The sequence below is a fragment of the Xyrauchen texanus genome, chromosome 31 (genome assembly GCF_025860055.1).
Source record: "Xyrauchen texanus isolate HMW12.3.18 chromosome 31, RBS_HiC_50CHRs, whole genome shotgun sequence".
NCBI lineage: Eukaryota > Metazoa > Chordata > Actinopteri > Cypriniformes > Catostomidae > Xyrauchen > Xyrauchen texanus.
Window position 1 is genome coordinate 12286504 of NC_068306.1, and position 24479 is coordinate 12310982.

Below are 24479 nucleotides of genomic sequence, written 5' to 3' on the forward strand. Positions count from 1 at the left end.
ACAGCGGTCAAGCTCCAAAAAAATGAAAAAATACCAAAGAAGCACCATAAAGGTATAGTATCATAAAGGTCCATATGACTTACTGTTTATATTCTGAAGTCTTCAGAAGCCATAAGATAAGTTTGTGTGAGGTTCAGTCCAAGGATTAAGTCGTCATTGGGGACGGGGTGTCTCAGTACAACCAACAGCCCTCCACATACAGAATGATAGGAAAAGTTTGGCAGTGTACAGTTTGAGTTTAGACAGTGGCGGGAAAGCACTACAGGAACATGGTGGCATATGCTGCTCACAGTATGTTTTAGCAGCCAGACGCTGCACATATTTGTAAACCATGAGAAGAAGGGGAGCAGGTGAAACTACAACAGTAGTCTCTTCTGTCACACAGCAGGGTTTATACTACACTCCCTGGAAGCATTGCTGAGTGTAGGGGAAGCACACACAATACCGTACATGCCTGCATTTCTTGTCAATGTGATGTCTTTATAATGACTGACCTGTAGTTTTAACATATGTTCATTTAGGAATGAGGTGCCAGAGTTCTGTCAAAAGGTGCTACATTTACCCAGGTGACATATCCCAAATGTGAACAAGCTCTTTTGCATGTTAAACCATCTGTAATTAAATCGAGCAAAGTTCTTTGAACTCTTTCAGTTTGTCTTCACACATGGAGTGGTTTTAGGAGTCTCCTGAGTTCAACACTCAGACAAGCAGAACTCTGTCAGATGTTCTAAAACAATGCAAGATTCAGAAACAAAAAGAAGCCTTTGAGATTACACGCATTGGTATTCCAGACTGTGTATGCATGCAGAAGCTTCAACCCCATTCATACTGCATATGCCTCCTCAGATTTTTCAGCCAAGTTGATTCTGAATGCAACAGGGACAAGCCAGCGATCCACATGATTAAAACAGCTTAATAAAAATTCTAAATAATTATTTCTGTGAGGGTTAGGTTTAGGGGTGGGGAAGGGTGAGGGGACAGAAAATATTATTAGCTCAGTATAAAAACAAATAGAAGTCTATGAAAGTGCCCACAAGTATGTGTGTGCTTATACAGCTTTGCCTAAACTAATATAGTGAAACAGGATAAAGTTTTAAGTGGTCCTCATTAGCTAAAAAGACTCATAAATGGGCCAAATCATGTTTTAATCCTTTAAAACAACAAATATAGGTTTCTGAGTGGGTTAGGCTTAGATTTGGGGTATAGCAAACATCATCCTTTACATCTGTATAAAAGCCATTGCGTTTTTTTAGATGTCCACTAATACTAATATAGTGGGGAAAAAAACTTGTGATTTTGATGGCAACTCACATGGTATAGTACATCAGTCCATCCTTCCATGGTGATGCACTGGAAGACTGTGAGTATGGCGAAGAGGATGTTATCGAAGTTTGTGATGCCAAAATTGGGTCCTTTCCAGTTGTCTTTACACTCTGTTCCATTGGGACACAGTCTCGAGGGTGACTCTGAACCGCACGGGTAATCATCAACCTGTTCTCCTACACACAAACAAACAAATGAAATCTACTCAAAAAAGAGTGGGAGACAAAGCAAACAATGTAACAACACTAAATACGGATTTAGAAAGGAAATTAGTGTAAATGCCCCCGCCAAACAAGTCACACACTCACACACACTCTCTCCCTCTTTCTCTCTGAGGCATAGCACCTGCTGATGTTGCTGATTGAGGGGTGAAGGAGGCTGCAGCTGAGCACATGTTAGCAGCTCAGCCGCTCTTTATCGAAAACCTCATTATACCAACATGGACTAATTACATGCACTTGCTTTGTGAAATAACTCTCTCTCTCTCTCTCTCTCTCTCAAACACACATACACACACATTTACATTAACGGCCTGTCAAGATCCCTCACACCATGGTCACACAAATTCAGTACATAAATACACAAACATGCACATATATACAGCCTCCAGCTTGCAAAGCATAGCTTGTGTCCTCATCTGAAAGAACCATGCTGTGCGGACACAAGAAAAAAACATTTGCACCCTGAGCACTTGCAAGAAACAGTTCTTCTCCTTGTATCTCTCTCAAGGATTGCAAGAGATTGCTTTTGAAAATCACTCCTTAAAAATCGCTCTAAAGGAGTCAGTGCGCTTTTCTTGCCTCATGAAATCATCTGCTTTGTAATTGGGTAGTTGATATACAGGGTTGTGAGGGTTACTTTTGAAATGTTTTCCACTATAGATTACAGAATACATGCTGTAAAATGTCATTTGTAATGTATTCTATTAGATTACTCAAGGTCAGTAACGTAATCTAAATACTTTGGATTACTTCTTCAGCACAGGTAGATCTTTTTCACTTGTTTTGACTATAAAATCTCTGCCTGTACAGTAGCACAAATTACTAATAATAATTCAGTTTTTACTAACAAAACTGTTTTTATGCACTTTGGATCGCATCATTTATATGTATAAATGTTTTCCATCTGAAAGGACTAAATATTAAATGAAACAAATGACAATAAAATGCAAAGTAATCAAAATACTTTTTGAATGTAACAGTATTCTAATTACCAATGATTTAAATTGTAACTGTAGTGGTATACTGTTACTTATATTTAGCATTTTAAATATGTAATCCTGTTACATGTATTTAGTTACTTCCCAACCCTGTTGATATATAACATGTCCATTGAATCATAATTTTTTAGGTTAAGGTAGCACTTCTATTTGTTACCATTAGTTTTTGTTACCATTAGTTAATGCATTATGTATCATGAACTCAAAATGAACAATGACTTTTTAATGTATTTATTAATCTTGGTTAATATTATTTGTCAAAATATCATTTTTCATTCATGTTAAATAATATTGCATTAACTAATGTTATAACATATTTTAACAGAATATTCATATTAATATTATTAATATAATAATAACAACATATAATATGAAATTAATAGTATTTGTATTAGAAATGAACATAAATCAAGATTAGTAAATGCTATAAAATTATTGTTTATTGTTAGATCATGTCAACAAATATAGGAAGCTAATGTTAAAGGAATAGTTCCCCCAAAAATGTAATTCTCTCAACATTTACGCACCCTCATACCATCCCAGGTGTGTATGACTTTATGCCTTCTGCTGAACTCAAATGAAGATTTTAAGAAGAATATCTCCGAAGAATAAGTGAATGTGTTCCAAAATATTGAAGCTCCAAAAGAGCATAAAGGCAGCTTAAAAGTGATCCAGAGGTTAAATTAATATCTTCAGAAGCGATATGATAGGTGTGGATGAGAAACAGATCCATTTTAAAATGTTTTTACTAACAATCTCCACTTTCACATTCTTCTTCTTTTGTTTTTGGTGATTCACATTCTTTGTGCAAATTGCAACCTACTAGCAGGGAGTAGAAATTATAGTAAAAAAGGATTTAAATATAGATCTGTTTCTCACCCACACTTATCATATCACTTCAGAAGACATGTATTATACCACTGGCGTCATATGGATTAATTTTATGCTGCCTTTTTTTTTTGGAGATTCTGAGGTTTGGTATCCATTCACTTGTATTGTATGGACCTACATAGCTGAAATATTTTTTTCTAAAAAACTACAGTTGTGTTCAGCAGAAGAAAGAAATGCACACACATCTGGGATGGCATGAGGGTGAGTAAATGATGAGAAAAAAAAACGTTTTGGGTGAACTATCCCTTTAAATAAATTAACCTTATTGTAAAGTGTTACCAGTTAATATAAGAGAACTGGTCACCATTTCTCAAGTTTTGTCTTCACTAGTTCATTTGAAATAATTAATTAATTGACAAATTAATTAAAAAATATATATAAATATTTAATGTAGTTTCTTTATTAATAATATAATAATTAATTTAAAAAAATGCAAAATGTTGTTTAAATTATGCATCACTGCATCACCTTCCAAATGTTTTAGGTGAACTACCCAATTACAATCAATGATATTCTGCTTCAGAATTATTATTTTAGGAAATGTAATTAAATTTGTCTGTAATCGTGTGGCACACTAGGATGCATTCAAGTGTGTCACGTGAGTTTAATGATCATTCCAATATCTGCCATTGTTTATGGAGAGTGTACACATCACAGCACAATGAAATACAAATGAACATCTGCAATTATTGTTTTCATTACAGGAGAGAGAGAGAGAGAGAGAGAGAGAGAGAGAGAGTGAGAGAGAGAGAGAGCGAGAGAGAGAGAGTGAGTGAGAGAGAGAGAGAGAGAGAATTCAAATATCTGTCAAATATATTTTCAAATTAATGCTCTAGCTACACTCAACAGGAAACAGCAGTGGTTTATAAGTGAATATCAGTCAGCAAAGTGGACGGAGGCCATTTTTAAAAACAAAAGGAGACAGAGAAGTCCTCTGATCAGAAAAAATGTGCTTTTTAAAAATATATATATAATGATTCTTATATAGTGGCATCATTGCGTATTAGTATGCACATGTATACTGTATGTATATGTGTATGTGTGGTTCAATGTGTTTGAATGGGTGGCTAGTTGTGCCTCTTAGCCACATGTTGTGGCTAAATGCTACAAACCACATAAACCCAAATCTTAACAGGAATAATATTTGTACAGTTAGTTTATCTGTACTATTATATGTTGTAGGCCTAACATTAGAAGAAGACTGCTAATAGAGTACTAATATGTACAGTGTTATTTTGCCATTACTGAAAGAGACTAACCTGTTTCCAGCTTAAAGCAGGTGAAGTGGAACTTTCCCATGTAGAACTCTACGCCAATGATGGCAAACATGACAATGGCAAAGAAGAGCAACAATCCAATCTGAAGAAGAGGAACCATAGCCTTCATTATGGACTTTAATACTACCTGAAGACCTGAAACGAGAGAGAAATAAAACACTTCCATTTTCTTATTCACAGTATCACTATATCATTACTGTATCTAATGTTTGATAGCTAAACCAACACCATCCAGCTGAAGTGTCCTGAACAATCCAACACTTACTTGGAATTCCTGACACCAGTTTGAGGGGTCTCAGCACTCGAACAGCTCGCAATGTCCTTAAGTCAAACTCTGAACCCACTGTGGTTAAAATCCTATAACATAAACACATGCAAAAGTCGTCAATAAAGGCAATCGTATATTTTATCATCTGTACAGCATTTCAGTTACAAGTCATAAATAAATGACAATTCTTTCATAATTTACTCACTGTCATGTTGTTTCAAACCTGTGGGACATTCTTTCTTTTGTAAAATTCAAAAAGAGATGTTAAGCAGAATGTTCGCCAACATTCACTTTAATTGTATGGGGGAAAAAGATGCTAACATTCTGCCTAACTTCCGCTTTTGTGTTCCACAGAAGAAAGTAAGGCATACAGTTTTGGAACTCTTCATTTAAAACTCTCACGCTGTTCTTTTATTTCTCTTAAACACACACATTACAAAAAAAATGGAACAAGGACAACCATTTCTGTAATCCTATCTCACGCTGCATCAAATAGCTTTATCAGGCTTCAGGTCAGTGTCTCATGCAAGGACAATAACTTAAGACCACTAGTCTTCATGAAAACATCTTCTGAAGCAGACCCAACACATGACACCGTCAGCTTCCAGTGTGTGTGTGTGTGTGTGTGTGTGTGTGTGTGTGTGTTAGTTCTGGGAAATCAGCATAACCTAATCTAATCTAATCCCATCATCACAGTGGGACTGCCGAGATGACGGCCATTAGACGTTGCCAAGGCGATGCGGCTGGCTGACATGCTGCACATGAGCCTGTGTGTCCTCAGGAGCATTGGAGTGGAACCAGCCGCACACTGTATGTGTGAGTGTGTAGTGTGTAAATATGGATGCGTATGTGATCTTCTGTTACATCACATTTATCAACTCATCGGGAAAACTGAGAAAGCTTATATAAAAGTTACAGTTCCTTTGCTGGGCAGAAGATCATTATTCTTTACTGGCATCTGATTTGATTTACAACAGAGCTCATAAGACGAGAAAGAATAAAAGGAAGAGAGATTGAACGAAAGATGGAGGTTGATGGAAAGGTCATGTACTTTATTATCCATCCATTCATCCATCCATCTAATAACTTCCTTAAAGTTCCTTAAATAAAGTCTGAGTCATGCCTAGTGGTATATACATAATATACAGGTTTGGAACAACATAAGGGTAAGTAAATGATGACAGAATATTCATTTTTGGGTGTACTATCCCTTTAATATACAAATAATTGAATTTACTTTTATTTTTGCATTTAAGTTGCATTTAAAATCCACTTGGCTCAAAAGGCTTTGAACGGGCAAGAAGCTTCTGAACGTCAGAGAAGAATTTGAAAAAAGAAGGGAAGAGAGGATAGAAGCAGGATTGGGGTGGAAGGATCATGCAGAGTGCTATAAGACTTAGCAGACATGCCCCATTAAATATGACAGAGCTGCCGCAACACCCCCGTAAACTATCTATTCCTGCTACCCAAAGAGAGAGACAGGAGGAGGGTGAGACAAAGAAAGTCAGACAAGGAGAAACAGGAAGAATTTTCAAAACTTCTTTTTTATTTATAATTTTGAACTTTTCCAGATAAAGTATTCTTGTTTGCTTGTAAAGAATTCTGGTTAAGTGTTCTAAAGCATTCTTTTTCTCCACAAAAGCGCCCTCTGCTGGTGAAGAGAATTAGAAGTGGTAATGTGAGTCTGAACTCGAGCAAAATTGAAAGCAAAAATAAAGTGAACAGACAGAGACATGGCATGGCAAGTAATGCATGTGCTCTAACGTGTTGCATAATGTTGCGTTGCACTCCCTAACATTTCCTGTTGCTCCTACAAAATAAAAAGGAAAATAAATATCAACTGAACTCTACAGTACATCTAACAGCAATATGCAAGGCTACAGCATATTATAAGGAGCAACACAAACACACAAGTGACTGTCTTCACAGTATAAGTGAACTTTAAAGTTATTTATTGCTTCATAATCAACATACCGCAGGAAATATTTTCACTGCTCTGTTGAAAAAGCAACTGAAACATTTCAGTATTATGTTCATTCACATATGGAAAAGATACATTCAAACTGAACAAGATACTTCCACCTGAAGTGTGTAAAAATATATATGTTGTGATAAATGAACTTAAAAAAAATCATGGGGTATTCATGGAAGATTCTGACCAATTTATTGTTGAATGTGTGAATGCTTATTACAAAGGAAAGGCTTTTTGATTACATTATATTACATTACATAGATTTTTCTGATAATATGTATGATTCATACATGTGTGTTTTATTCAACTTTGGGCACTTTTAGCCCTGTGGACTTAAAATATATTTAACACTCTGACTTTTTCTTCTTCTTCCAAATTTGTCTTCTAACAATGTCCAACAGTGTATGTACATGCAACACAGGAGATTTATGTCTCTTTTTTTTTTCTGAATGACTTACAAATTCCCACCTGTGTCATTTCCAACCCATCTCAAATTCTGTGTTGTGTTTAATAGAATTCCGTGATGGAAATGACATTTGTAACGTTTCTGAAATAAAACGGCTGACTCCTTTGTCTTGCTAAGGCTAATTTCATAGCTAATATTTTATGTATCCTCAAAACACACAATTTAAATAATATTTTCACACTTTTTGTGTTATTTGGAAGAATTACAGCTTGACTGGCAATGACGGCCAATAAAAACACAGTGATATTTACCTTGATTTTCATTTGTTTTCTTCAAACTTTGAATTGTTCAACAAGGACACACATTTTAAATAAATAAATAAATAAATTATATATATATATATATATATATATATATATATATATATATATATATATATATATATATTAGGGCTGTTAATCGATTCATTTTTTATAAAATTAATTACATGATGTCCCAATTATTTAATCGCGATTAATTGCATTTAATCGCATATACAAATATTTGCTGAGAAAGCCCCTCATATAACAATAATTCAATATATAATGATGAAATAATTATACATAGTTATCTTTAAATATATAAAAAATATAGATTTGTGTGGAAATGATTGCACAACTGTGGGACGGTTGTAATCTTTGAAATAATTATAGAGATTATTGTCACACAATAATATTGAAATGGTATATACTATTTCAGTCTGTTTAGATCATCATAGTCTCAAACATTTAATAATTTGTATTTTTATAATGAAGTATTTTTTAAAGTATTCGTAGATTCATATAGATAGAAAGGGTATGGGACAAGACAAAAACAGTAAAACTATAAAAGTCATTTGAAAATTGTACCAAAAATAAAATGCTAAATATCCCGTAACATTTTTCCAATTCAGTTATAATGAGACCTTCAAAAAGAAAAAAAATGGGAATCTGTTTGTTTTACTAAAACTCAACCCTTGGGACATGAAAGCACCAGAAGTTCTTACTATGAAAGCAATTATATGGTATAACATTTACACAAGGCGCATATACGACTTATAAGATTATAGATAATATAAACATTCAATATGCTAATACTCATATTTTAAAGGGGTTCTTAGAGTAAGATAAGAGTCTGGTTGCCTATGCTTATGAGAGTGAAACTTCAGCAGGGAACAGACCATTATTATTCTGAATGTACCATTTGTTGGCTGCCAACAAAAAAGAGAGTTTTTTAATATCCAGCTTATCGATGACAGTATATATCTCAACACGAGGGCACCACGCTCGAACACAGGAAATATGGCTGGGAACGATATCTAGAATTGGTCAAAAAGAAACATGCTCGCATGTATATATACAAAAACAGATGCTGCATAACCTGTTTTTATTCACAGCACCTTAACTTTACCTTTACCCTTTCATCTTTCCCTGCAATTTGTGGCACTAGCATCACTAAATGTCATTGCAAAATAAAACAAAGTAATCATTTTCATTTTGCAGAAGAAAAAAAGACACATCACCTGATTTATTGATATTCCTCTCAACTATGAGAAATCTTTACATTATCACAGGGGTCTTCAACCATTTTGAGACATAGGACCCCCTTGTGGGTCGAGAGACGGAGCCGGGACCACAGTTACATATTGTATATAAATGAGTGTTGCGTTTTATGCCTATAAAATGTGTATGGTAGGTTACATATTATTGTATGTACATACTTTTTGATGTTCATATTGCAAAGCTATTGAAATAATCATTAAATAATCTACAGCAGGGGTCTGACATAGTGACATTTCTTACTCTCCTTGTTAATTACTGTTCCATACCCCTTCCTTAATAAAAAAGAAAATGACAGACAGACAGACAGACAGACAGACAGATAGATACAGGTTTATTGTTTATAATGGTGTCTTTGAGCTGAACTGTGGCTGCAGTTCTTAAGTAAATCACATTCAGAGAGTCAGTGAACGCTGGACTATATGAGAGTGATTGACAGCTGCTGATTTTCAAGGTGAAAGGCAGCTAATTCTGTGGCACTCCATTGAATGAGCTGCCAAAGTCACAGTGAAACCAGTGCTACAACCCGAAAGAGAGGTGACAAGAAAGAAGGAGAGCATGAGGGAGAGTTGTCAACCTCAGTGGGAGTGCTATGCTGTAATTACTGTTGCACTCACACACAGTGCTGGAATTGAGTTTTTCACACATCCCAGAAAGAGACTGATCCCTCTCAGATGATCATCCTGTGTCAGAGGAGAGCCGTCAGTCAGCCTCAGGCACAGAGTCACCTCATGGCCTCAATAGAGCAACTAAGACCTCAACACTGGGATCAGAGAACTAGACTGAGCTGAATATAGAGAGATGTTACACGCATGAGCACTGTCAGGATATTGTGATTTTATGAACCAAACACATTTTTCATTGATTCAAAAGAACCAGTAGTAAAGAAAAATGACAAATGAGATAGTAATGAAAATTCACAGTGAAATCAATCTGCAAATTCTTCTATGTGGAAATCAACATTAAGCAACAAATGCTGTCGAAATGTTGATCTTAATGTACTGAACTCTGAATATCCCTTTAAAGGAGACCTGAGAACTCCATGTCTCCTTTAGGAAAGACAAAGCAATCTGTATATTCAGTGCTCAAGTTTCAGCTTAAAAAAAAAATATATATATATATATATATATATATATATATATATATATATATATATATATATATATATATATATATATATATATATATATATTTTAGAATTTCAACTCCAATTGATTTCTCTAATGTAGAGAAATGAGTGCAGTCACATAAGCCTTCTGCTATCAATTAGTTATAGATAATTTTCTGAGTCAGCGGTGGAGTCTAAGATGGTAATTAAGATGTCTCAGCATCATACTCGAGCAGAATAGCAGAGGTCAAAAGGTCACAATTTGAGAGCATTGATTTGGAGCTGTCTGGAATCACATGACCCACAACGACCAACTGGGGGTGCATTGTCACGATGCCCATGAAGGGAGTGCTAATGAAGTCATCTTGTCTGCCACAAGGCACCAGCATCTTACAGAGAGCTTTAATGATTCCCAGGTAATAGAGACACACACTTACACACAAAAAACTGCAGCATGTCACACTGCACCAATTACACTCATATAGAGATGCACTCTATCCACTCATGTGTGAAACAAATATACACATCTACACACATGCACACACACATTAAATATCACCCACAACCTTTCACATTCCACACAAAATACACAAGCACTAACCTAAGACACAAGCACAAACATAACAAAAGTCATCTTAAAGGGATTGTTCACCCAAAAATGAAAATTCTGTCATCATTAACTCCTCATGTTGTTTCCAAACCTGTATGACTTTTCTTATGACTCGTTTGAGTTATTTTGCAGAATGTCCTGGCAGCTCTTTTTCCATATAATGAAAGTGAATGGGTATGGATTAGGGCTGCGACAACAAAAAATACGTCGACGCAAAATATGCGCGTCGATTCGTCAGACCCAAAACAAAGATGGCGGCGCCGGAGCATAGTAGTAACACGAGTGGCTCCTCAGACTATCAGAAGTGCAAGGCGGCATGCACTCGTTCCTCTAAAGTATGGGAATTCTTTCATTTAAAAGGAAACAATTCCGTGATATGTCGTCTTTGCAAAATGGAGATGGCCTTCCATTCTAGCACCACGGCAATGCACCAGCACCTTAAGAGGCGCCACCCGGGAGCAGCTGCAGATGACAGAGCACCGTAAGTTTTTTTCAACTCCCCACTTTGCACTCGATGTTGGAGTAGGCTATAATACGTTGTCGACACCTAAAGTTTTCGCTTATAGCTATTAATAATGCGCTTATAGCTATGAATGTCGTGAAAAATACATAGAGGACACTGACAACGTGCTGACAGACAGGACCAAGCAGGTAACATTTAATAAAGTCTCAACTTTCAAATTTGGTCATTCAAAGAAAATTAAACCATAAATAGGCCTACTATTTTGTGGCTCTTTAATGTGTCGTGACAGATTGCCTCAGTTAAAGCTGCTCGTGAACCGATCATCTTTTCCTTGGTTAATTTATAACATCAAATAGGCTAAACATGAATGTAGCCTACATCAGAAGGACTGTTGTTTTAACCACGGAAAGATGTCAGTACAGTAGCCTACAATCCATTATTCAAATTCAAATACACCGACATTAATCTTCTCTCTCCCGACTACTTTATTGATCAGATCGCCAGTCAATCAAACTCCCGGCAAATGTTTTTTTTTTTTTTTACATTTTATACACCCCCACCCCCGATGAAACTGGTATTACCGGTGTTGTCACAAATCGATTAATCGAAATCGAAATCGAATCGGACTGAAAAAATGAATCGTTAGATTAATCGATGCATCGAAAAAATAATCGCTAGATTCATCGTTTAAAAAATAATCGTTTATCCCAGCCCTAGTATGGATGCTGTCAAGCCCTAAAATGACAACATAGCATCATAAATGTAGTTCAATTGACGATTGAACTACAGTGAAGTGCTATATTCCAAATCTTCTGAAGCTTTACAGAAGATTTTTTTGAGAATTAGACAGAAATGTAAGTTGTTTTTTCTGAAAACATTTCACTCTGTTGTACCTCTTAAATCTAACTCGTGTTTGCATACATTCAAATATGATGTGCCCAGACAAGTTGCCCCAGGTCATTGGTTCTTGAATAGACCAGTAACATAAAAACTGGTGTGACACATCATATTAGAATTTACGCAAACACTAATGAAATTGAGTTTCAGTGAATGAGAACACCACTTTTATGGTACTCAAGTCATTTTTGGAGCACGACAGACCAGTTCCCATTCACTTACACTTTATAGACAAGAGCAACATCCTCCTTTTACATTCCACAGAAGAAAGAAAAATCATACAGGTTTGGAACAACAGCCAGAAAATAATGACAGAAGTTTCATGTTTGGGTGCACTATTCCTTTAAACACATCAATGCTTTTATCCATCCCTAAATGGCTGACAGATGTGTTGGAATATCCTCAGAGGCCTCCTAAGCTGCTGTTTGTTTCCACTGTAGAAAAAGACAGCCCAAACAGCAGGCCACAGAAACATCTCAGTGGAGATGTCTTTCCAGCACTTCGGTACCGGCTGCCACTAAAATCTACCATGTGAAACGAATTGCAGCGAAAAGAAATGGCAAACTAAAAGTGTGTTACGTGATCATTCACTCCTGTTATCCTCTTCACCTTCCATTATTGCAAAAAATTGCTTTAATTAACGCTGACCCTTTAATGCATCCCCTGAGTCAACTCTACTAACTGTGTATGAGGCAAAAAAATGCATAAAGAAAAACTCATCTCTCCCCTCCACCTTGTTTGTGTCTCTCTCCATCCATTAGTCACATCCAACTTGTATGAAAGGAACAACAACAAAAGGAGACAAACATGGCAGCCAAAACTGGAATAAACTGGACGTAGAGGACACGGCAATGTCATATATGAAGAAAGGACTGTCACTGGGCCTTGACCCTCATGCTTCAGTCAGTCCATTAGCCTTGTGAATAATGAAGTGTATGGATGCACAGAAACGTCAAGCCTGGCTTATACGTCTGTGTTAATCCGGTTACACTGTTAGTCGTGACCATGAAGCAGCCTGGATAAAACCTTAAGATTTAGCTACATTTACATTAGGCACCAAAAGTCTGAGACCACATTAGAAATCTGGGTAAAGAAAGAAAGAAAGAAATATATACAGAAATAAAACACTTGAATAATCATATTAGGATATACTGGTGGTGGCTGAGAAGAGTCCCCTGTTCTCTATTTAAAAGTGCTTTGAGTGTAGTGTCAGAAAAGGGATTTAAGTGTAAAAATAATTCAAATATGTAAATAAGAGTGTTGTTTATCTTCATTAAAGCAAGTAATATTTCCGTTTCAAATGTTTAATCATATAACATAACATTAAAAATGAAAATAGCATGTTATGACTCCGGCACCAGTCATGATCACACACAGGTGATGTCCAGGTAAGCTCAAATTGGGAGATTCATCTGCTAGATGAACAGTGCCAGAACACAACTGATGTAATGTATTCTTCCGCAAATTGCTTGCAGTTTTAAGTTTCAACCACAGATGTCTCTTGAGAGCACAAAGATACATAGTGTAACTTTAAGATTCTTTAATATTTCTAGGGGCCTAAATTCAGTTGGACACTTCATGCTTTTCGATCACATGAACAGACCTGATGTAAATCCCCTCCGAAATGCATTCGAGACGGATTGTAATCCGATCGCTCAGACCACTTCAGGAGGTGGTTTGAGATGCATTACATTCGTATCACTGTCAAATGTATATGAATCTGGCCGTTCAAGCCACATATGTAAACTTTACTCCATCCAAACAGCGCTATGTCAGCATAGGGAAACACAAAATATAACAGCTGCTAGCGATTATTTGCAGAGGACTCGCATTGCGCAATAAAAGTATAACAAATTAAGACACGGATGCACGTTGTAGGAAAGACAGAACTTTTGATCTTTTATTTATTTGACGCAGATGTAATATTCTGGGTGGGCCTGGGTCTAATGGCCCACCCTTGGCTACATTGAGCGCAGCTGACGCGCATGAAGCATCTTTTCTACGAGAAGCCCCGAGGGAGGAAAATATTGTGCACACACAAACAGAGACAGGCGCACACTGTTCATAGCAAATTGGAATCAAATGATAAATCACATCTTAGAAATGTTCTGCCCAGCAATAGCATAATCACAAAGGTGAATTGAAGATCATATTTACGTCCATTTGGCGGAGACACATTGATGTGGCCCAGTGTAAATTAAATGTGGTTTTTCAATTAGATAGCAACCCAATCAGAAAAACGCATGAAATGATCAAGTGTAAATATGGCCCTAGGTCACCAATAAAATTAGCTACATTTCAACCTTGTTTCATAGAATCATGCTACTAAACCTACATTTTTTGCTAAATGACTATTTGTACATATCGCGACACTTTCTCTGTAAAATGTACACTAGGGGCACCTCGGGCATAGCCAGGAAATTACTTTTGGGTGGCCTCAATAAAAATGAATGTGTAAAATATTTACCCAAATTTGTTTTTATATAATTTTCCTTAGCAACAGAAATGTGGCACATTCAAACTTTTAAAAAAGCAGAATTTAAGAATTTTTTTCTATTATATAAATATGTATTTGAAGTAAAAACATTATCTCTAATATTATGGGTCTAATTTGGGTGATACCCGTGGCTACACAACAAATGTTTTTGATTGCCCTTTATACAAATCACGAGTAAAATAGCAGATTACCAGTTCATAAACACTTACTTTTCACCTACCAGGCAAAAATGTTGCTTTTCCCATTACGTGCCAAACTACAGAGGTGAACACCAAAGATGTTAGCCAATCATAACACATTGGGTGTGTAAATCGTCTTTGTTTAAAGTCTTAAAGTGGACAGCACTTTAAACAAAGCATTTAAGACAAAGACCCAGAGACATGGTGGAAAAAGGCCATTTAATACTACATTATATTATGACAGTTTTTTGAGCAAAAAACGTTATTAACATTATAAGCAAACCTCAAGGAAAAAAGTTGGCTTGACCCCTCAACTAATTTTTAGGGACACTGTGGACATTATACATTATCACGTAATATTATTATGCAAACATGTCACCATAGTTACAGTTTCCATGAGATCAGGCTGGTTCATCTATGTCACATTAATGTGCAAACCCTGAGTGGTTTTAAAAACCCTAAACTCTTAATTGCCCAGATATAGTGCTAGGCGAAGAGCTGGTATTTTTGAAAAAAGTCAGTTTGTTCTCTTCTAGCTGGTCCTAATGACATGAAGCACATTCGTGATGGAGCGAATCTGTGGCCTTGGGGGAGGCTCAGGAAGCGTCATAAACTTATTACAGGCCCCAGTGCTCAGGCAAACAGGAGAGGATGAGAGCAAATTAAAAGGATTGGCTGACCATGTAAGTCTACAAAGCAATGGCCCATTGCTAAGCTACGGAACCAAACTAGAGCAGAATATGTGAGTTGTGTGGCATGGGAAGTGGAGTTGCATGATTTTGCCTGGAGCGAAGAGCATTTGTTTTGAAATTCAGAGCATCTATGTTCTCTTTTGGTCCAAGATCGCTACATTACTGCTTCATTGTGTGAATAATGCGTTAAAGGTTCATAATCTCATGTCAGGAAATAATTCACCATGTTTTAAAGGCGACGTATGTAATTTTGTTTACGTTCAAATACAATCTCCAATCCCTGCTTAATTTGCAGAGACAACTATAAGTAAACTATCCGTATGATGATTTCCCTGAAAAAGTGGCTGTGGCTCTATGGTGGCTCAACCAATAACATGAGTTTGGGGTGGGAATATCTGTTTTGTCACACCAATGGAAAACAGGGGGGCGTGTTCAGGCAATCTGTTTGAAAAATGTCATTATTTTTGGATGACATGAAGGTGAAGGTCAATTTTTGGTGGTTAAACCATTTATTTAAGACATTTTTACATTCTAATATCACAATACTCTTCATCTTCAATCTAATGAGAAATAAAACATGCTGCCATTAGAGAGGGCTATACACACAAACATACACTGAATCGGGCAAGCATATGTTACAGCCAGAATCCAGGACGGATGTGTTCCCCCAGCTGTGCTCCTCAGAGCTGTTTTCATTTGGAACTCAGTTTTTCTGAACACTTAAAAACAGCCACAGAAAAGATGCTCATGATGTCTAAGAATCTGGATAGGCAACTCCAGTCTTTAGAAGGAAATGTTAAAAATGTATGCATTCAAATAAAAAAGCACTTGATCTGGAATGAAATAAAGAGGCAAAACAAAAAGGTGGCAGCTATATGGTGGCTAGGACAAAAGTTCAGCACTGAGACTGAGAAAACACTTTGAGAAAAAGTCACCAAATAAACCCTCAGTCAACAAGACAAAGTATACCTCATTATTTGCACTGGCAAGACAACTGGGTCCTATTCCTGCACAGCCATTTAGAGAAGCAATCTACACTAACACAAGAGCAACCGTTTCCTCAAGCTCAAAAATCTGACCGGCAAAATCTGGTCAAGATACGGATGAGCAGAGGCGGACTGGCTTGACATTGCGCACAAACCCCTCCTTAAACAACTTTTCTCCAGGGCCTATTTTGTTCCCAGCCCTGCTGACGAGTGTAAATTAAGATCACTTGCTTACATCTTTGATAGCCTGTGTGCACTTTTTACAACACATTATCTGATAACAGCCCATTTACTACAGGAATATACTTTATTTGTTCTCTGAAGCACTTTGAAGAATATTTACATAGCTGTTTCCATTTTACTACAGTACAATATGAACACACAGAAACTTGCCATGATGCTCAAATATTTATGTACCCTAAAACGTGTTTACCCGCTCTTCCTGTGGCACTACTGATAGCGCACTGCAAAAGCAATCACCAAAGCATGGGTTCTGGTCCCATGAAAACAAGTAATCGCATTCACATAAACAATGATGAGTGCAATTTGAAAGTTGCATTTTCACACTAAAATTACATTTTTAAATTTAAATTACATTTACTCCACTGATGATTATGTTTAGGGTTGGAGTTTGGGTTAGGCTGCATAGGTAATAAAATATGCATTCCTGTTGACTGTATTACATTATTTACAACTGAAACTACAACTCACTTTTGGAGCCACCCTGTGGATATTTCAATCAGAAACTAGAGCTTGTATGAGCCCATATTAACAACACTTCCAGCTTTTGACATTGGGGGCAGTGGTTCAAATTTGAGCCCACAGACTAATTTCAGCAGCAGAACTTTCGGCCTTCTGTCACCGAATTCGCAGTGTGGTCAGTCTGGGAGGTCAGTTTTGTTTATTTAAAACTCAATAGAGTATTAACCTTGAAAACCTCATCGCTTTTACAGATCATCAATTTTTGTTCCTACCCTCACCTATGGTCATGAAGGTTGGGTCATGACCGAAAGAACTAGGTCGCGAGTACAAGCAGCCGAAATGGGCTTCCTCAGAAGGGTGGCGGGCTTCTCCCTTAGAGATAGGGTAAGGAGCTCAGTCATCCGCGAGGAGCTCGGAGTAGAGCCGCTGCTCCTTTGCGTTGAAAGGAGTCAGTTGAGGTGGTTTGGGCATCTGGTAAGGATGCCCCCTGGCCGCCTCCCTAGGGAGGTGTTTCAGGCACGTCCAGCTGGGAGGAGGCCTCGGGGAAGACCCAGGACTAGGTGGAGAGATTACATCTCCACACTGGCCTGGGAACGCCTCGGGGTCCCCCAGTCAGAGTTGGTTAATGTGGCTCGGGATAGGGAAGTTTGGGGCCCCCTGCTGGAGCAGCTGCCCCCGCGACCCGACTTCGGATAAGCGGTTGAAGATGGATGGATGGATTTACTTTTTATGGCACAATCGGTCAGGTTTAGGTTTAAGCTAGGAGGTAGATTTTGTTGATTTCAAACTCAATAGAGCATTAAAGGTGCTGTAAATGATTTGTTTTCATGGAAAATTATGCAAAATGTGTCCTACTTCCTTAAAGATATTGATGAAATAAGTGTCCTGAGATATCTCACCGGTCTCTGTGACAGCTGTAGACTTTGTAAACAGCAAGGCCAAACATATGACTCACTCTATCTTCCTATCAAGCATTTTCGTCTTCCTCAACAACAAATGTACACAACAGGTGAATAATACCTGGAAAAATGACACTCACTAAGCACTACAAAGCCTAGTCTTTCCACAGAAGTGGAATATTTTTATTACTTCATCAGTTTAACTGCATTTTTAGAGGAAAATCTTGTCTGCTAAGGGCCATTTCCTGTGTGATCCAACAGATAAATGCATTACTAGGAGTCGGTGATGAGGCCATTCAGCACAAGTTTGCAAAACAGTTAGCGAACAAAATGGCTACCATTTTGCTTTATGGGTGATTACAAGGAATAATGCAGGTGAGCTGCATATTTCATAGTACAGTACTTGATTCATTTGCAGAATGTATAAAAATGGTTGTTTTTATAACAAGTCTTAAAGTGTAAAACGTTTGTAAAAAAAATCCTCCCCCTGGGTATAATTTTCCCAGTTTCCTCTGAATGTGAAGGAGCAGAGGCAGCAGAGAGATTAATTTAAAACCTTGTCCATTCAGGGTGCCTAAATCTTTTTTGAGTTTCCATTTCTATTCCACCTCAATGACGCTCTGCACTCAGTCAGGTCTCAGGTCAATGATGCATTAACTGTGCTGAGAGGCCCCTGAGCCCTACGTTTGAGAAAACAAATTTAAGCATAATGTCAATTATTATTCTCTGAAATGGGCAGATCATTATTTACTTATAAGGATGATAAAGGCAGTCGGAGAAATTTGAGTGGAACAGGCATCTTAGCAGTTAATGGATACCTCTCCGCCGTTCTAAGCTAAAGGGAGAGCCACCTGCTCATCAACACGCTGATGGGATGAGGAATTAGAAGCTGTTTAATTGCACTTAAAGACATGGCTGTGGGGAGAGCTGGATATGATGGCTTAGCTTGGCTTAGCTTTTTAATGTGCCATCAATTCTCAGTGGTACCGCTCCAAATCTCACTTGAGAAAATTACAATTATTATTTAATAATTTATACAATATATTCATAATTATTGTGCACTGTTTTAGGGTAACTAGATGAGACATTCTTCAACAAATTTATAGCTAATGATAAAGTAATTAGCTTTTCAAATGACCCCAGAAATTGTGTTGACATTCCATTTAGGTTTAATTTGATGGCTGTCAAAAAAAAAAAGAAGAAGAAACAAATAGTGGTCAATGGGGGCATATATATATATATATATATATATATATATATATATATATATATATATATATATATATATATATATATATATATTTGATTGTATCTTTTCATGTGACAACACTGAAGAAATGACACTTTGCTACAATGTAAAGTAGTGAGTGTACAGCTTGTATAACAGTGTCAATTTGCTGTCCCCTCAAAATAACTCAACACACAGCCATTAATGTCTAAACCGCTGGTAACAAAAATGAGTACACCCCTAATTGAAAATGTCCAAATTGGGCCCAAAGTGTCAATATTTTGTGTGGCCACCATTATTTTCTAGCACTGCTTTAACCCTCTTGGGCATGGAGTTCACCAGAGCTTCACAGGTTGCCACTGGAGTCCTCTTCCACTCCTCCATGACGACATCACGAAGCTGGTGGATTTTAGAGACCTTGTGCTCCTCCACCTTCCATTTGAGGATGCCCCACAGATGCTCAATAGGGTTTAGGTCTGGAGACATGCTTGGCCAGTCCATCACCTTCACCCTCAGCTTCTTTAGCAAGGCAGTGGTCGTCTTGGAGCGGTGTTTGGGGTTGTTATCATAATGGAATACTGCCCTGCGGCCCAGTCTCCGAAGGGAGGGGATCATGCTCTGCTTCAGTATGTCACAGTACATATTGGCATTCATGGTTCCCTCAATGAACTGTAGCTCCCCAGTGCCGGCAGCACTCATGCAGCCCCAGACCATGACACTCCCACCACCATGCTTGACTGTAGGCAAGACACACTTGGCTTTGTACTCCTCACCTGGTTGCCGCCACACACGCTTGACACCATCTGAACCAAATAGGTTTATCTTTGTCTCATCAGACCACAGGACATGGTTCCAGAAATCCATGTCCTTAGTCTGCTTGTCTTCAGCAAACTGTTTGCGGGCTTTCTTGTGCATCATCTTCCTTCTGGGACGACAGCCATGCAGACCAATTTGATGCAGTGTGCGGCGTATGGTCTGAGAACTGACAGGCTGACCCCCCCACTCCTTCAACCTCTGCAGCAATGCTGGCAGCACTCATACCTATATTTCCCAAAGACAACCTCTGGATGTGACACCGAGCACATGCACTCAACTTCTTTGGTCGACCATGGCGAGGCCTGTTCTGAGTTGAACCTGTCCTGTTAAACCGCAGTATGGTCTTGGCCACCGTGTTGCAGCTCAGCGTCAGGGTCTTGGCAATCTCCTTATAGCCTAGGCCATCTTTAAGTAGAGCAACAATTCTTTTTTCAGATCCTCAGAGAGTTCTTTGCCATGAGGTGCCATGTTGAACTTCCAGTGACCAGTATGAGGGAGTGTGAGAGCGATGACACCTAATTTAACACACCTGCTCCCCATTCACACCTGAAACCTTGTAACACTAACGAGTCACATGACACCGGGGGAGGGAAAATGGCTAATTGGACCCAATTTGGAAATTTTCACTTAGGGGTGTACTCACTTTTGTTGCCAGCGGTTTAGACATTAATGGCTGTTGAGTTATTTTGAGGGGACAGCAAATTGACACTGTTATACAAGCTGTACACTCACTACTTTACATTGTAGCAAAGTGTCATTTCTTCAGTGTTGTCACATGAAAAGATATAATCAAATATTTACAAAAATGTGAGGGGTGTACTCACTTTTTTGAGATACTGTATATATATATATGATGAGAAGGAAGACGAATCAGCTGATCAGCGGGAGAGCGAGATAAAGGGGAGCAGGAGGCACCAGTTCCAGTTCCGTGCTGCATGTGTGTATGTGTTAATTTAAGTTTTATATTGTTTTAAGTTATTTAAATCATTGGGTGCCTGGGTAGCTCAGCGAGCATTGAAACTGACTCACACCCCTGGCGTCATGAGTTCGAATCCAGGGTGTGCTGAATGGCTCCTGCCAGGTCTCCTAAGCAACCAAATTGGCCCGGTTGCTAGGGAGGGTATAAATGATGAGGTAACCTCCTTGTGGTCATGATCAGGGTTTCTCGCTCTCAATGGAGTGTGTGGTAAGTTGTGCGTGGATCGCGGAGATTAGCATGAGCCTCCACATGTGGAGTCTCTGCGGTGTCATGCACAGCGAGCCACATGATAAGTTTGTGGATTGATTGCCTCAGAAGCAGAGGCAACTGAGATTTGTCCTCCTCCGTCCGGATTGAGGTGAGTAATAACGTCACCACAATGTAGGATTATCCACAAACAAAGCCATCAAATGAACACAACACCACATTCCACAGATCAGAGAGATTGCCCACCGAGCATTTAGACTAAAATGAATCCATGGCACCTAAATTGCTGAAGGAGACCGTCTCTCCCATGCCTGCTTAATCTCAAACTTGGGTTTGTAATGACAGAGCTGACCAATAAAGATATCTTTGTTCCACAAACTTAAACCCTCAGCATGACCTTCTGAACTTCCACACAGAGCTAAAGCAGGTTTTCTTTGTGAGATCCTCATGAGATCCTCATTATTCTGCAAACAGCAGCTAAAAGTACTTTATTATACTGGGCATATCCATGATTTAACCCTATAAAATATACACCATACCTAGCCTTGCTAGATAAATTTGAAAATGATTCTATGACCTGTGATCACTCGTATAAATGACGAATTAATGATTATAACCTGCCTGATTTACCTTTTAAAATATGTGCAGTGATTTGTAATTACTTCTAACTAACAAATCGATGATTATAATCTGTAATCTTGTATGGTAACTATTCAAGGCTTAACTTGATAATATACACCGACAATCAGGTTTCTCATAATGTGTAATGTATTATACATGTTGTAAAACCAATGAATTAACCAGTATGATTTATAACCAGGTATTTTCATGTTTTGTTACTTACACATGTAATATTCATGAAAGCATATCACATTTAGTATATAAATGCTTGCTTGTTTACGTAGAGAATGTTGATATCAACGAATGTCCTTAATGGATAAATGCAAAACTACAATCCGTAATTGTACTTGGAAAGATTCCATTCCATTCCACGGTGAAAATTCAGCATGTTGATTGGATGGGATTATTTCAACTGATCCTTCTTATCTGCAGTGAATTGCATAGACCTTAGCAAGGACCGGGGCAAAAGGATACTTATTAATTTCTATGCTTTTTGAGTATTTAACCATTTTCTTGTATATACAGTATATACTGTACATATTTTTTTTTAATAATTTTTCCTTATCACAAATAATAGCCTATTCTATTATATTTCTCACAAAAAGGACCATGGTAATACACCTTTTTAGTTATTTATTTTCAGACATGGTCTGTGATAACCCTATGTTTATGACATGTCATAGTAAAACCATGGTATTTTTTAAAGTACATTAGAGTACCATGACAGTATCATGAAATATGAACATGATCAAGCATTCAGTACCATGGCGTTACCCTGGTAACGTGAGAAAGTGCGAGCACAAGGCAATTGACTGTGTTCTGTGAATGCTACAAGGTCCTTGAATAACGTATAACATGCGAGTATGGGCAGCCAGTGGAGTTTCTGATACCCCCCTAGAGAGTTGGTGCCCTACCCAGACTGTGTAATATGCATATAGGGAGCTGTGGTACTGTGGTAGCCTAATGGTATTAGTCTAATGGCTTATTAGTTTCAACAAAACCAAACCTGACAGCTCATTTAGTTTTGTCGATATTCTATAAAAGATACATTTAATTTATATCACTGAATGCAACGCAACCGGTCCCTTTATAATTAATAAATCTGTCTACACTAATCGTAGGCGATGTCGGAAATGTGGTAGTAATAGTGTATTATTCTTTTAAAGAACATACAACACAATACATGGAGTGGCCTTGTATCTGACCTGTTACTCGTCTTAGGTAACGGCAATTCGACGTTCCGTTGCGAATTCAAAATGACATTTTTTGCTTCCTTGAAGGGCAATCCTGTGGAAGGCATGCCACTCGCAAGCTTGTTCAAAAACAAAAGAGACAGAATTAATCTTTTCTCGGAGGGCCCTTCCACAAGACTAAGCGAAAGGTCCCACTTCAAGGGCACTGCAGTTCGGAGTGAGTATAGGGCATAGGGAGGATCATTTGCGATTGGAATCTGCCCCCAGTCTGCTGTAGCGCATGCTCTTAAAGGCACCGCCACTTAATTTTATTTAATACGGCCACGAATTACAAAGAAATCTCATGATAACACATTATTACTGTTATTTTGAGATTATGACGTGATTTAAATTTTGTTTTATTTTACTATTTTAATTATAAAAATATCTTCACTTTTTCTGGACAACCAGAAGGGCTTGTGCCCTGCTGCCCCCATTCTGTGCACGTCAGTGCTTATCTGGGTCAACCACGTTCCAAGTTTCATGCTGTTTCTCAGTGTATGTGATCATGCCCTACTGACCATTTCACAATCGAACAGCCACGTATCACCACCGACAGGTGTCAAATCCCAGTGTGATTCCAGCACAATTTATCCCTGGAAGCTGATCCGTGGAGAGTGAATTGAAGTTTGTATGGGGAAGATAAGGAAGTCGTTTTCTTTTGATTGTTACTGATAATGGTGGTGTGTTGTAGGTAGACGGAACAGATCCTCAATCATCACAGCAGACGTGTGTTTTAATGGCTCATAGCAGCAGTAAATGAGGTAGAAAAACACCAGAATCTGCTTGGAAGGCTGTGTTCATTCACATTGCTACAGCTGCAGAACTTCTCTCCAGCTGCTAGCCCGACACGGACTCACTTTAACAAACACACGCTATCATCAACACAACTTCCATTAACATTTATCATCTCTCTCATGTACATAAACACATTTGCACATGCTCATTCACTCTAATGTCATGCCAACCATGCCAAACACATTTTACCAATTATCTGTCAATCATTCTTTGAACCATATTCTAAATAAGTATGTGGATGCAAACGTTTCTAGTTATCCAATCTCAATTTTCACATATCGTTTCATTTCTAAATGTGTCCGAATGCAATTCATAGCGCAATGCAAGCATGTGTCTTGTACTTGGTACTTTAACGGGCATTAGTGTAAATTGTCTTCAACTGTGACCCATTTTATCTTTCACATCAACTAATGTGCAAAGCAACAGTTTGAAGAGAATCATACCGAGGAAGTTAGTTAAACTGTTGATATATTTACAGCTAACTACCTGAATAATAAAACAACTGGCACTTAACATTTGAAAATATTATGTCTCATTATTTTTGCTCATAAAACCTTCCATCTGTGGCTTAAAGCATATAACATTTCTTCCTGTACCATGTATGATTTCATGTGTTCCTATTTTTCTGACAC

The 24479-nt window shown here is 37.8% G+C and overlaps 1 protein-coding gene across 1 annotated transcript in view; it reads right to left on the minus strand.

Annotated features, from left to right (window-relative positions):
* LOC127624941 (probable voltage-dependent N-type calcium channel subunit alpha-1B) overlaps positions 1-24479 on the minus strand; it is a 152719-nt gene that overhangs the window by 91822 nt on the left and 36418 nt on the right. Inside the window, exons 4-6 of the mRNA XM_052099873.1 lie at positions 4976-5067; positions 4693-4845; positions 1312-1499 (exon numbers count right to left, since the gene is read on the minus strand). Of these exons, the coding sequence (XP_051955833.1) occupies positions 1312-1499; positions 4693-4845; positions 4976-5067 (433 nt within the window). The remainder of the gene's footprint in view (positions 1-1311; positions 1500-4692; positions 4846-4975; positions 5068-24479) is intronic.